This window comes from Scylla paramamosain, chromosome 34, assembly GCF_035594125.1.
Source record: "Scylla paramamosain isolate STU-SP2022 chromosome 34, ASM3559412v1, whole genome shotgun sequence".
NCBI classification, from domain to species: Eukaryota; Metazoa; Arthropoda; class Malacostraca; order Decapoda; family Portunidae; genus Scylla; species Scylla paramamosain.
In genome coordinates, this window is record NC_087184.1 from 13,137,720 (window position 1) to 13,152,719 (window position 15,000).

The 15,000-nt window shown below is 37.7% G+C and overlaps 2 protein-coding genes across 4 annotated transcripts in view; one reads left to right on the forward strand and one right to left on the reverse strand.

Moving 5' to 3' along the window:
• LOC135090198 (uncharacterized) overlaps positions 1-224 on the forward strand; it is a 12,309-nt gene extending 12,085 nt beyond the window's left edge. Inside the window, exon 8 of the mRNA XM_063986653.1 lies at positions 1-224. This exon is cut by the window's left edge and continues 3,563 nt beyond it. The gene's annotated coding sequence lies outside the window, so the exon portion shown is untranslated.
• A 1,233-nt stretch (positions 225-1,457) lies between these two features.
• The window catches only part of LOC135090204 (uncharacterized), a 51,880-nt gene continuing 38,337 nt past the window's right edge, over positions 1,458-15,000 (reverse strand). For all 3 annotated transcript variants that reach the window (XM_063986663.1, XM_063986664.1, XM_063986665.1), the window contains exons 6-11: positions 14,901-15,000; positions 12,101-12,256; positions 9,973-10,102; positions 5,048-5,187; positions 3,687-3,816; positions 1,458-1,848 (exon numbers count right to left, since the gene is read on the reverse strand). The exon at positions 14,901-15,000 is cut by the window's right edge and continues 9 nt beyond it. In XM_063986663.1, coding sequence (XP_063842733.1) covers positions 10,041-10,102; positions 12,101-12,256; positions 14,901-15,000 — 318 coding nt within the window. In that variant the 3' untranslated portion in view covers positions 1,458-1,848; positions 3,687-3,816; positions 5,048-5,187; positions 9,973-10,040. The remainder of the gene's footprint in view (positions 1,849-3,686; positions 3,817-5,047; positions 5,188-9,972; positions 10,103-12,100; positions 12,257-14,900) is intronic.

Below are 15,000 nucleotides of genomic sequence, written 5' to 3' on the forward strand. Positions count from 1 at the left end.
TGGGGCCTGTTGAAAGTAGTCAAGATAAGCCACCAAAGTGTTTGAAAATACAGATCTCTGTCATAAATAAGATCAGAACCTCTGTTGGAAGATGTGGCAGTAAGACTCAAACTAGTCAAATGTTTTTATGTGTATAGATATAAATCAACCTTAGAATATTTTTTAAAGTACATAATTGTATTTTTATTGACTATTTTTTATGAATATATACATATACTTGTTTCCCCAGTAGTTTTCCAACCCAAGGAGCATTACCAGCAATACCTGCAGTATTCAAGACCGTCTACAGAGTGCTACTAATGGAAACACAGTCAGTACTCTTAAACAATACTGTCACTTTCTACTAAACCCAATTACAAAAGGTGAAAAGATGATACATAAACTTGGAGAAATCAACTTATATTACTTTCTAAATCACCCAGTTAAATAGATAGATGAAAAGCATTTAGTGAAAAAAAAAACTTACACATGACTTTCTACATAATCCAGTCACTAAAAAAAATATGAAGAGATAATGAAAAACTGCTTCTACATAGCTCACAGAAGTGAAATGAATAGAGTAGTGACAAATAATAACTTTTACATGACTTCCTACATCACTCAGTTACAGAAAAGTGAAAAGATCGTAATAGAAAAAAAGTAACCTGTATAACTTCTTATTTCATTCACTTACAGAAAAGTTAAAAGGGGATAACACTAAGAGCAAATAATAGCCAACTTCATAACTTCCTATCTCACTCAGGTGAAGCTGGAAAGTTGAGACCATAATAGAAAAAATGCATAACTTCATACAGTAAAATCCCTCTTATCTGGCATCAACGGGACCGCCGACATGCCGGATACTTGAATACTGCCGGATACTTGAATAGAAGTGAAATTATGTCCACAATCACCACCCTACACTCATGCATCTTACCATAACAAAGATCAGCTGATCGCCATGCCGCGCGTCGCCACCCGCGCTGCCACCTCACACTCACCAACACACAGTTGGGCCTGTAATAATTTGTGACTCCTTCTGATCTTTTCAAGCTGAACTACTCGTATAACACTTTGTCCATCATTTCACCACAATGATACTGCAGTGTGTGACGATTTTCCGCTGCCTTTGGGGTGTTGGTGGTTTTCATGTAATCCAGCAACTTTTTCGTTTGGGATTTAATGTCATAAATAGTTGATGAGCCCACACCATATTCCGCCATTAGTTGCTGTCTGCTTTTACCTCTCTCTAATCGTCGACAAATGTTTACCTTCTGCTTAAGTGTAAGTACAACACGCTTCCTCTTTTCTACAACTTTAGGCATGATGAAGGCGTCAGGCGATAAACAGTGCACACGCGAGACTGAGTCACTGAGTAAACACAGTGCAGTGGGCCGCGGGTGGCGCGAAGCAGTGCGCTCTGGTGGCGAGGGGACAAAGTATGCCTCGCGTGGGAATTTTAATTGATTTTATGAGTACACATTGATTTTTTATTGATTTTAAGGCTTGGGGAATAATGTGCCGGATACTCGAATGCCGGATGAGAGGGATTTTACTGTATTTCACACACACACAAAAAATAAGTGAAAGGAAGATACAATAACTTCCTTCACAACTCCAACTAATAAAGCATTTCACAAAGAACTGCATATTAAGAAAAAAAATAAATAAATAATCTTGCATGTGAAAAATTAACCTGACAAAAATCAAAACCTTAATTGCAAAATGTACCTTATACACTCGCCACACTTGACCTTAACTAATGTAAACATGAAGCGAACTATACACAGGGAATACATTAATGGTATCCAGAGGTGTATGTATATTGGGACTCGCCTCTGCTGCCATACACATCACTTGTCTTGTCCCCTGTGTGATGGAAACAAGAATATAGTGAACTAGAAAAATATTGACTGGAATACGTACTTAATATATATATCCATTTATCTAACTTATTGGGTTTATGATGATAGAGATTCGTGAAACTCTTAGAAAAATTATATTACCACTATAGAGAGACTGCTTCATAATATATTCAACTCTTAACATAGCGAGTTTTGGAATGTATGATAAAGGATTGAATCTTAACTATTGCAAGGTTAGAGGGATGGGGTGCTGAAGATAGATAGAGTGATAGATAGGTGGAGAGATATAAGGATGTTTATAGAGATACTCGTATATAAATAGGTAGATGGAGAGGTAGATAGATTGATAGATGAAGAGATAGATAAAATTGATGAACAGGTAGACAGATGGAGATAGAGATACAAAGATAGACAGACAGATAGATACACAGATATATCTATAGATAACTAGATAGATAAATAGACAGATAGACAAATATATTGCTTATTTAGGCAATGTTTATCACTACTTCTACTACTGCCACTACTACTACTACTACTACTACTAATAATAATAATAATAATAATATTGAACAAATGCAAACAAAATAAATCTGCAACAAAGATACTACTACTACTACTACTACGATATCTACTACCGCTACTACAGAATGAACAAAGAGGAAATAAGTGACAAAGAATCTAAATTAAATAATAACAAATAAATAATAATAACTAAAAAAAAAAAAACATACAGCATTTTTTATAGAATTATATAATTATATGATTGTTAAAAGAGAATGAATTACCATAGAAAATCTATAATGATGTATTATTACACTTATACACTGTCCATGAGCACTACTTATAGCGTTACATCTATTTTATATCTTTATTTGAGATCATGTTACTGTGTGGCCTATCACAGACAACATTATAATAGTCAAGTTTAATGTTGCTTACTGCTCCTTTGAGTTCCTTTAAAAAGAGTCAACTTATCTACATCGAAAAAGATAAGAAAAGGATAAGGATAGAAAGAAAAAGAAAAAAAAGATAAAAGATAGAAATATCAGATAAAATGAAAAGATAAAAAAGAAAAGATAAAAAGAAAAATGTATAAGAAAAAGATAAAACGATAAAGTAAAAGGTTTTAACTTGTAATCTTATTTGTAGTGATGTAGAGTTGCCCATGGTTTGCTTAGGGCGCTGCAGGATGCTCAGGGAAACACAGCTGTACAGAGGCTGCCGTATATTATAGTAATACTGGATTGAGTGATTTACAAGTGAGCGCCAAGCCGCCAAATCCGAGCCCCGAGCCAAGGCCACAGACTCGAGGATCGGACTTCGCGGCTGGCGCTCCCTTGTATTCACATAATACGGCACCCTGTATCACTGCTGTTTCCGTGCGCATCCTGCGGCACTCTGAACTACTCCTGGATGTCTTGAACACATCAAGGACACCTTACACTACACTAGAAACAAACAAGTGAAGTTACAATCTAGTACAATAAAATAAAAGAAAAAAATAAAAATAAATAAATAAAAAAAATGAAAATCGGAAAAAAAGAAAAAAATATATATATGAAAAGAACAGGTAAAATATAAAAAAGAAAAAAAAATATATATAAAAAAATAAAAATAAAGATAAAGCTAAGAAAATGAAGAGGAAAAGAAAAAAAAATATAAAAATGAGAGAGAGAGAGAGAGAGAGAGAGAGAGAGAGAGAGAGAGAGAGAGAGAGAGAGAGAGAGAGAGAGAGAGAGAGAGAAAGAGAGAGAGAAAGAAAGAAAGAAAGAAAGAAAGAAAGAAAACTGCAGTGAGAAGTAATGAACTGATAAGGACTCAGATATATCGTATACTAACCTTGAGGAGGGGAGGTCCTGCAGGAGGTAGCATCAGCAGCAGCAGCAGGAGGGGAGGCAGGAAGGCAAGGATGTTTCAGGAGACCAGTGCCTCTGTGGTCGCCTCTGTGCAGGAGTCTGTGGCGCTGTGCCTGGGGAAATTCAAATTGCGATCTTCAGTGTGTCTAAGTCAGGGGCGACAAACTCAAACAATTTCCAGGACCCATCATGCAATTCGGTTATTATCTCGAGGGTCATGATTGGTTTTGTGATCTACTTAACATATTTTCTTTGGAACACACAGTGTGGATTATCATGGGCACAGTTTTAACGCTTTTTGTTAATCCTTTGGGTTCGTTGGTGAAGAGTCAATATATCTACTTAAAAAAAAAAAAAAAATAGATAAAATTATGAAAAAAAAACATCAACAGATAAACGAAATGGGAAAATAGATAAAAGATGAAAAGGTAAGAATATAAAGATGAAAAGAAAGAGATAAAGATAGAAAAGAAAAAGGTTTACTTTGTGGTAGCAGTTTTGATACGAAATAAATCACTGTCATGTATTTGATAGGTAAATGTTATTATGTTTCGTCTTACCTGTTTAGCTGTAACAATTATGGTACCGATTTGAAAAAAAAAAAAAAAAATAGTGGTCAACTCGCGGACCACGAGTTTGACAATAGAGGTTTTAATTCTAAGTTTGATTTTAATGAAGTAAATAAGTAAATAATTAAGCAAATGTGTTATTGCGTAAGAAAGAAAAGGAAAGAAGAAAGAAGGAAATGGACAAATTGACAGACTGACAGACAAACAAACAAACAAAAAAAAAGACAAAAAAAAAAAGATAGGTATACACACAGACAAAAAGATTGGCACGTAGAAAGAAAGGAAGAAATAAAACTTTAAGACAAAACAAAGAAAGAAAGAAGGAAAGAAAGAAGAAAGAAAGAAAACAAACACACACACACACACACACACATACACAAAGAAAAAGAAAGAAAAGACAGGCAGAAAGAAAAACAAAGAAATAAACAAACAAAACAGAGAAACGTAAAACAAACACAAAAAAAAAACACAAACAAAGAAAGCAAGAGAAAAGGAACCAGTAAAAAAATAAAGAAGAGAAAAAAGGCAACCAAATCCCCGTCACCTTAACACACACACACACACACACACACACACACACACACACACACACACAGCGTAACATGTTCACCCGCTTCCCCCCTTGCCCCTTCCCACCATCACTGAGCCGCGCCCTTACATCCAGACAGGTGGCAATTAACAGGTGATTGTATGGATGTGATTACAGCCTGAGGTAATTAGAGGGATGGTGATGAAATTTTTGTGATGATGGTGTGACTGTGTGATGATGACTTACCGGCAAGGGGGAGGAAGGAGCGCTGGCGAGGGTCACTAGGAAGAGGAGGAACAGGAGGAGGAGGAGGAGGAGGAGGAGGAAGCAAGGAGGAGTGTTGGTCTTCCTTCCTCCGGAGTGAATAGCTGCCGGTGTCTCTCCTCCTGCAGAAGAAAGTATATATACATACATACATACATACATACATACATACATACATACATATACACTCGCACATGGGTACAAAATATATACATACAAAGTTATTGGGGGTTTTCATTTGCGTGTTTTTTTTTTTTTTTTCCAGAATGTCTTCATGATGTTAGTGATAGTCTAACAGACTCCAGTGAAAATTATTGAGGTTTTCGAGTGTTTTCAAAATACCATTAATAGTTAAACAAGTTCTAGTGGAAATTATTGTTTCCAATTGTTTTCATGATGGTAGTGATAGATTAACAGGTACTAGTTGAAGTTAGTGGAGTTTTAAAGAGTTTCCACTGTGCTGGTGATAGTTAACAGCTTCTAATGGAAGTTACAGGTGCTTTGAAGTGTTATCATGATGCAGGTTTTAGTGAAAGTTATTGAGATTTTAAAGTTTTCATATTTCAAGTGACAGTTCAATATAAATAAATAAATAAACAAATAAATAAATAAGTAAATGAATAAGGACATAGGGAGAATGAAAGGGAGTGGAACTAATAAGGCTACATGAAGCAGGGCAGGACAGAGGCAGGCCAAGGTCAACGTAATCCTGCCAGGCCGCCATGGCAACCCTCTTCATCCAGACGCTTATAAGCTGTATAGAAAACTAGCAACTTTTTTTTTTTTTTTTTATCCTTTGAGTTATTTTACAAGAAATATAAACCTATACCTTCTGAAGCTTCATTATTATTACTTTTATTATTAATATTAACATTATTATTATCATTATTATTATTATTATTATTATTATTATTATTATTATTATTACTGTTAATTAAGGCGTCTGACTACAATGCAGGAAGTCTCGGGTGCGAATCCTGGTGATAATTGGGATTTTTCTGGGACGATTGCCCGCTGCTAGGTTCACCCAGCCATAAGTGGGTACCGATCAGCTATGACTGGGAATGTAAAGGTGGCGGCGAAAGGAACTGGCAGCCCTACTCCATATGCCGAGGCCCAGGCAGGGTGACGCTACCAGCCCTACGCCAACGCTCATACAGGTACGGCACACCTTTCCATTTTTTTTTCGTTATTATTATTATTATTATTATTATTATTATTATTATTATTATCATTATTATTATTATTACCATTATTATTATTTATTTTTTATCTTCTATTTTTTTTTACATTTTATTTTATTATTTCTTTATTCTTATGATTTCTCAGATGTTTTAAAATAAGTTACTCTTTTCAAAGGGTAACGATTTATGATATTTAAGGAATAAAATTTCTATTCGCTTTTGTTTTCCACGCTTTAGAAGTTAAGTAAATAAATAGAGAGAAAATGCATTTATTCTTTTGAAAGGTGTTCACTTTTTCCGTTAATTCTAGTAAAGATGTCGATATTTTTCTATTAGAGACAAAGCGAAATATAAACAGTATCAATTATTATTACTATTATCATTACTACTACTACTACTACTACTACTATTACTACTACTACTACTACTACAATTATCATTACTTTCATCATTCCTGTTATCGTACTTGGCAGTTCCTTAAGGGAGTGATTACCGTCGTGCCTTTAAAGATGGCGGAGGAAAATGTTACTTCAATTTAGATAATGTCAAACTGATGTGAGGAGATTGTTACCTATTCTCTCCATCTCTCCTCCACCTTTCCCTTTCCTCCTCCTAATTCTCCTTCTCTATCTGTTTAACTGGTTACCGATTTTTTCCTCTTTTTCCTATTCCTTTCTTCTTCCTCTTCCTCCCTTCCTTCTTTCCTTTCTAATCTACCTATCCTCTTTATCTCTCCTCCTCCTCCTCCTCCTTCTCTATCTTTTCTATTTTCTTCTCTTCTTCCTCTTCCTTCTCTTTTTCCTCTTCATTATTTTCTTCCTTCCCCTTTCTCTTCTGATGTATTTATCCTATTTACCTCTTCACCTCCTTCTCTACATTTTTCTCATCCTAATTCCTTCTCCTCTTCTTCCTCTTCTTACTTGTTATCTATTCTCTTTCCTCCTTTCTTCCGCACCTTTCTTACCTCCGATATTTTCTCTTCATCTCTTCTTTTCTTCCCTTCTTTTCTCCTTCCATTCCATTTCTCCCTTTTCCTACCGTTTCCTTTACTTCCCCTCTTCCTCTTCCTTCTCTCACGATTTTTTTACTATCTATTCTTTCTGTTTATTTCCCGCCCCTCTTCTTCCTCTTTCTTACTTTCTCTCCTTTCTCTCTTCCTCCTCCTCCTTACTCTTTATTTGGTTTTCGCTCTTTCTTTTTCCCCTCTTCCTTCTTCCTTTCTTCACCATTCATTCTTTTCTTCTCCTACTAAGACTCAAAGGGAGAAAGGAAAGAAAGGAGAGATAACGAAAAAAAGAAAACATCAAAGAGGAATGAAAAGAATGAATGGAAAAATAGATGAAAAGGAAGTGGGATGATAGGAAGGAAGAAGAGGAGGAGATAGAAGATGGATGAAGAAGGAGAGGAAAAAGAAGGGACTTAGATGTAGTGAATGAAAGAAGAGAAGGAGAAAAAATAAAGAAAATACAGGGAGAGAGAGAGGGAAGGAAAATAGACAGAGGAGGGGAGGAAATAAAAAAGAAAGCGAGAGGAGGAAAGCGATAAGAAATAACGAGAGGGAGCGAAAGTAAGCGGCAAGAGGAATATGATGATAATGAAAGTGATTGACAGTGAACTGAAAAAAAGACCACCCAAAAAAATCTATCTATTTATCTATTTGTCTATCTATATTTATTTATTTATGTCTGTTTATCTGTATGTCTACCTATCAACTTATTCATCTATGGAAATGTGAGTAATAGTAGTAGTAGTAGTAGTAGTAGTAGTAGTAGTAGTAGTAGTAGTAGTAGTAGTAGCTGTTGTTGTTGTTGTTGCGGTGGTCATGGCGTGGTGGTGATGGTGATGAGAATGACAGATAAGAGGCAGATTAGTTTGAATAATGCAGGCGATAACAGTCATAAAGGGATGAATGCTTGTGTGTGTGTGTGTGTGTGTGTGTGTGTGTGTGTGTGTGTGTGTGTGTGTGTGTGTGTGTGTGTGTGTGTGTGTACTAAAGCCATAAAAGCTATTCTATCCCTCCCTCTCTCTCTCTCTCTCTCTCTCTCTCTCTCTCTCTCTCTCTCTCTCTCTCTCTCTCTCTCTCTCTCTCTCTCTCTCTCTCTCGCTCTCTTTTCCATACATAAATGCATACTAACTAACAAACATACATACATACGAGGACATGCATACATACATGCATAGTACACATATACTGACCTGAATACTACTACTCCGGTACTATTACTACTACTACTACTACTACTACTACTACTACTACTAAAATCTGCATACAAATAATCTTTCTTTTCAAATTATGAAGAATCTCTCTCTCTCTCTCTCTCTCTCTCTCTCTCTCTCTCTCTCTCTCTCTCTCTCTCTCTCGCTCTCATCCTTCATTGCTTCTTTCCTCCTGAATGATTTCCCTTCTTTTTTTTCTTTCTTTCCACATCCTTACACAATTACGTATTTATTTCTCCTCCTTTATTCTCTCTCTCTCTCTCTCTCTCTCTCTCTCTCTCTCTCTCTCTCTCTCTCTCTCTCTCTCTCTCTCTCTCTCTCTCTCTCTCTCTCTCTCTCTCTCTCTCTCTCTCTCTCTCTCTCTCTCTCTCTCTCTCTCTCTCTCTTCCTATTTTCCCCTTTCCCTATTCTCATTTCCCTTTTTTCCTCCTCCTCCTTCTCTTCCTCCATCATTTCTCTTTCCTCCATATCTCCATTCTCCTTTCTTCCGTTACATGCACTGGTCTTTCTCCTCCTTTCTTTTATTCTCTCTCTCTCTCTCTCTCTCTCTCTCTCTCTCTCTCTCTCTCTCTCTCTCTCTCTCTCTCTCTCTCTCTCTCTCTCTCTCTGACCTTCCATTTATTTGTTGTTTGTCTGTATTCCCCGCCCCCTCTCTCTCTCTAAGTATCTTTTCTCTTCCTTCTCTCTTCTCTCTTCCTTTTGTCTTTCTTTTTTTCCTGTCTCCTTTTTCTCTTCTCTTTATATTTTACTACCCTGCTTAGTTCTCTAGTATGTAATTAAAGTAATCTTTTATATCTATGTAACTTAGTGTTTCTATGTAACTTGCTCTTCGTATTTAATCATATCTAATCTATTATTCCTATTGCAATCTGAAATAATCTATTATTTCATGTAATTTCTTATTTGCATATAATTTTATGAAATATGTTTCTTGTATGTAATTTTATATAATCTGTGAAGTGGTCCCTTGTAATCCGTTTTCTATGTAATTATATGGAATTAGTAACTGATGTGTAATTTTATGTAACCTGTATTTACTATATAATCTGTTTTCTTTGTAATCCTCCCTTTGTACACAATTCCATGTAGTCTTTTTATGTCCCTCTTTGTACATTTAATCCGCTTCCACACAGCTCTCTCTCTCTCTCTCTCTCTCTCTCTCTCTCTCTCTCTCTCTCTCTCTCTCTCTCTCTCTCTCTCTCTCGTATGCACATCTATTTTTATGTGTCTGTCTGTTCCTCTGTGTGTTTGTGTGTCGGTGTGTCAGTCAGTCAATCATACAACTAGTCAAACAGCCATTCAGTCAAACAATCATTCATTCAGTCATTCATTCAGTCAGTCAGTCAGTCAGTCAGTCAGTCAGTCAGTCAGTCAGTCAGCCATCCATCCTTATATCCATCCATCTATCCATCCATCCATCCATCCAGTAAGCCAGTTTCCCATTCTTTCCCTCCTCCTCTTCCCCTACTCCCCCGCCCTCTCTCTCTTTCTCTCTTTCTGACTCACCTTTCAACACGTGGATGAGAATGTGCGCAGCGCGGGTGTTGGATGGCGCACACGTGTAATTACCGCTGTCACTCGCTGATACGTGAGACAGGAAGAGAACGCTGAGTGCCCCACTGTTCTCGACTCGCACCTGTGAACAGAGAGAGAGAGAGAGTGGGGGGGAGAGAAATGAGAGGAGGGATAAAGGAACAGGACAAAGGAAGAGGATATCAAGGTAGGAGGGGGAGAGAGAGAGAGAGGAGATAGGGAGGGAGGGATGGAGAAGAGGGTGATTCAGTTAGGGAAGAGAAAGAGGAGAAGAAAGAGAGAAGGGATAAAGGAAGAGGTTATAGAGGAAACGTGGAGGGTGAAAGGGAAGGTACGAAAGGAAATACGGAGAAAAGAGGGAGGGAGAGGAGGAGAATTGTGAACCAGTGACCGAAGAGAAAGAGAATGAGAGAATGGAAGCGCAAAAAAGGAGAGATGAGGAGAGAATGACAGAAGGTGAAAAAAAAGGGTGATGGAAGTAATAGTTGGAAGGAGGATGAAAGGGTGAGAAGGACGATAAAAAGGAAAAGGGGAAATGAAAGGGAGAGTAGGATAGAAAGAGGAGGAAGAGGAAATAGAGGAAAAGGAGAGAAAGAGAAGTGATGGAGGGAATGTTATGATCTGTTGTTGTGTGTGTGTGTGTGTGTGTGTGTGTGTGTGTGTGTGTGTGTGTGTGTGTGTGTGTGTGTGTGTGTGTGTGTGAACTTCTCAAAGTCGGTTCTTTCTAGCGAACTTGTGGTTCCAGTAAGGCGGCGGGACGGCGGTTCGCGACAGAACCAATCAAGGGGAGCGAGATAAAAAAAAAAAAAAAAAAAGAAAAAGAAAAAGAAAAAAGAGAGAAAAAAAAAGGCTGAAATTGCCTCTCGACTTGGAAACTTGTATGCAACTCTCAAGTGTGTGTGTGTGTGTGTGTGTGTGTGTGTGTGTGTGTGTGTGTGTGTGTGTGTGTGTGTGTGTGTGTGTGTGGGTGGGTGTGTTTTCTTTGTTCTCTGGTCATTATGATTTATTTGCGTTCCTTAATTCTCGTCAGGTTTAAGTATCCGTCTGCTCTCTTCGTTAATCTCTTATCCTTGTTTATCACGTGATCTTCTTTGTGTTCATCTCCTTCGTTAATTCCCTCCCTTTCTCTCTCCCTCTCTCTCATGTTATTTATTTCATTATTATTATTATTATTACTGTTGTTGTTGTTATTGTTGTTGTTGTTGTTGTTGTTGTTGTTGCTACTACTACAATGACTACTAATACTATTATATATCTTTTTATTTATTTACTTTTTTTCACGTGTGTCTGCGTGTGTGTGTTTATGCAGTTGTCTCTTAATCTTCTATTCCACGACGTATACTTGCAGTTTATTCACATTCTAACGTGTATTTTTTGTAATCCTTTATTTATTTACTTATTTTGCTGTTTCGTAATTTTGAGCATATCTCCGTTTCTCCGTTTACCTACATTAATTTCCCTTTCAAGTTCACATTGTTTTCTTTATTTCAAGTACTTCTTTTTTATTCTTACTCAGCATCAATATATATTTTCTGTGTAATGTAAATGAACTTCTTATTATTTAAATCTAATTATATTCGTGAATTCGTAATGTATTTCTGTATGTTAATTTGTCTGTCTGTCTGTCTCTCTGTCTCTGTTTATCTGCCTGTTTGTTTCTATATCAACATCTGTCTATAAGTGTATTTGTTCGTCTGTCTGTCTGCCTGTCTGTTTATCTTTTTAACTGCATATGTCTTTCAACAAATGTCGGTCTGTTCGTTTGTCTGTTTATTCGTCTGTCTGTCTCTGTTGCCGATATCAGGACCATAATACAGTGCTGGGGTCATTTTTCTTTTCTTATCTCTCTCTCTCTCTCTCTCTCTCTCTCTCTCTGGCTGTCCTATTCTCTCAGTCCTTGTTTTTTTTTTTTCTGTAATCCCTTTTCTCTCTCTCTGCACACACACACACACACACACACACACACACACACACACACACACACACACACACAAACAAAAGAAAAACGATCACATCCAATATCTCAACCTCTCTCTCTCTCTCTCTCTCTCTCTCTCTCTCTCTCTCTCTCTCTCTCTCTCTCTCTCTCTCTCTCTCTTACCTCCCTGGTGTCGTGGAAGGTTGATCATGTGACGCCCGTGGTACCAGAACACATAGGCAGGCGGTTCTGTATTGCCCTTCAGAACACACACGAGGCGAAGGGAGCTCCCGACCCTCACATATTTTTCAGGGCCTCCCAGAATTTCCGACGTGGCCTCTGTGGGGTCGAGAAGCAAGGGGGCGTTAGTTAGTGAGTGAAAAATAGTGGTGCAAGTTATGAGATTGAGTTTTTTGTTCGTAGTTGTGATTCTGCAGGACTGAAAATGGAACGCAGTTTTTAATTCTGGCGTGTTCTCCGTATATTGAGAAGTAAAGGAGACGGTTGGTACTTGGTTAGTTAGGGAGTGAAAAATTGTAGTGCAAGTTATGAGAATGATTTTTTTTTTTTTTCCCTTCGGAGTTGTGATTCTGTAGAAGTGAAAATATGATAGACTTTTAAATTTTGGCGAGTTCTCCGTATATTGGGAAGAAAAGAAGATTAGTTCGTGAGTGAGAAACAAGGAGGGAAATTCATGAGACTGAGACTGAAGTGAGTGCTTGTTAGGAGTTATGATCCTGTGGGAGTTAAAACACTGTAGAGAGATTTAATTCTAATGTGGCCTCTGTAGTATCAAGAAGTAAAGAAGGAGGGTAATTAGTGCATGAGGAACGGTGGGGGAGGGGAAGTTATGAGGCTGAATTCAGTTTCTATCAGGAGTTATGATTCAGTTTAATTATGACGCGGTCTTTGTAGATTAGAAATAAGAACCATATTCTGAAACACTACCAGCACTTCGACTATATGCAAAAGGCTCTAGCTGAAATGACACGGGATTTTATGGGTGTTTTTACCGTTTTAATGATAGAACAACAAGATTCCTATATTATTAACATTAAAAAAAAAACTCTTGAGAACTCGGCCAAATATCTCTGTGGCCTTAGAAAATAGTCATGGTGGGAGAGCAAAGCAGAGGAGTGAGAAACAGAAGGGCAAGCTATGTGGCTGAAGTTAACCTCTGTGGAAACGATGATTTTGCAAGGAGCGGCAAATACGTAGGCAGTTTTAATTTTGACATGGCCTTTGTCGCGGAATAATAAAAAAAGGAGTAAAGGAAATGTCAGCGCGTGAGAAACAAGAGAGGTTATTGATGATTATGTCAGTATCTGTAGGAGTTAGGTTAGGTTAGGTTAGGTGAAGTTAGGTTGTTAGGCTCCGTTACGTTGATAGGTTAGCTAAGGTTAAGTTATGATGCTGACGTTAGGTTAGGTTAGGTTAAGTTTGTTTACGTTAGATTGATAGGTTAGCTAAGGTTAAGTTATGATGAAGTTAGGTTAGGTTAGGTTAAGTTAGGCTCCGTTACGTTAATAGGCTTAGGTTAAGTTATGATGCTGACGTTAGTTTAGTTTAGTTTAGGTTAGGTTAGGTTAGGTTAGGTTAGGTTAGGTTAGGTTAGGTTAGGTTAGGTTAGGTTAGGTTAGGTTAGGTTAGGTTAGGTTAGGTTAGGCTAGGTTAGGTTAGGTTAGGTTAGGTTAGGTTAGGTTAGGTTAGGTTAGGTTAGGCTAGGCTAGGCTAGGTTAGGTTAGGTTAGGTTAGGTTAGGCTAGGCTAGGTTAGGTTAGGTTAGGTTAGGTTAGGTTAGGTTAGGTTAGGTTAGGTTAGGTTAGGTTACGTTACGTTGTTAGGTTAGCTTAGGGCAGATTATGATGTTGACGTTAGGATCAGTAAGAGTTATAATTATCTAAGCGTGGCAATCCTATAGAGTTTTATATCTGACGTGTTCTCTGTGCATTAAAAGTAAAGGGGGTGGTTAATTAGTGAGTGAGAAGGTCAAAAGGGAAGAAATTATAATAATTGTAGGTATAATTCTGAACTGTATCACCACTATTAAAGAAGCCTATATTTAGTAGTATACTGTATAATATAGGTCAAAGTTTGGGTGAGAGAGAGAGAGAGAGAGAGAGAGAGAGAGAGAGAGAGAGAGAGAGAGAGAGAGAGAGAGAGAGAGAGAGAGAGAGAGAGAGAGATGCGACGGTGCGGTTGTTTCAGTGCAAGTCTACGGGAATTGCTTTCCTCGTTTCACTTAACACGGCAAGTATTTGGCTTCAGATTTGCAAAACATATTCTCTCTCTCTCTCTCTCTCTCTCTCTCTCTCTCTCTCTCTCTCTCTCTCTCTCTCTCTCTCTCTCTCTCTCTCTCTCTCTCTCTCTCTCTCTCTCTCTCTCTCTCTCTCTCTCTCTCTCTCTCTCTCTCTCTCTCTCTCTCTCTCTCTCTCTCTCTCTCTCTCTCTCGTAATGACACTATATCTCAAAAGACTAGTATTATAAACTAAATGCCAAATTAATGTTGTTCTTAATAAATGCATTCCTATCTATCTCCTTTTGTACTTGCCTATCATTCTACCTACATGTTTATCTGGCCGTTTATCAATTTATCTATCTATTTGTGTATTTATCTGCTGTGGTGAATAAAAGTTTTCTATCTGTCTGTATCTATCTATCATGTTCTGTTATCTACTAATACTACTCTACCTATCTATCCGTCACATTAGATTAAGTTTTCCCTCTAAAAATCCTTTATTTATTTAACTTTTCCTTCTAGAAATCCTTTATTTATTTAGCTACCTGGCTACCTACCTACATACGTGCTTACATGCATATAAACATACATACCAATTCACCTATAAATCAACTTGCTTCCCTACCTACCTATCTATCTACCTATCTGCGTATCTATCTTCCTATCTCCCTACCCTTATACCTATCAATCTCTCTCTATCTGTCGAATGTCACGATGCGTCACTCCCAGCTCGCCCCATCCTTACCGTGCACGTGCAGAGTTGACATGAGGCTGACGGGAGGGTGGGAGGTGACCTGACACTCGTACACACCGTCGTCTCGCGCTTGCACGTACAGGATGTGCAG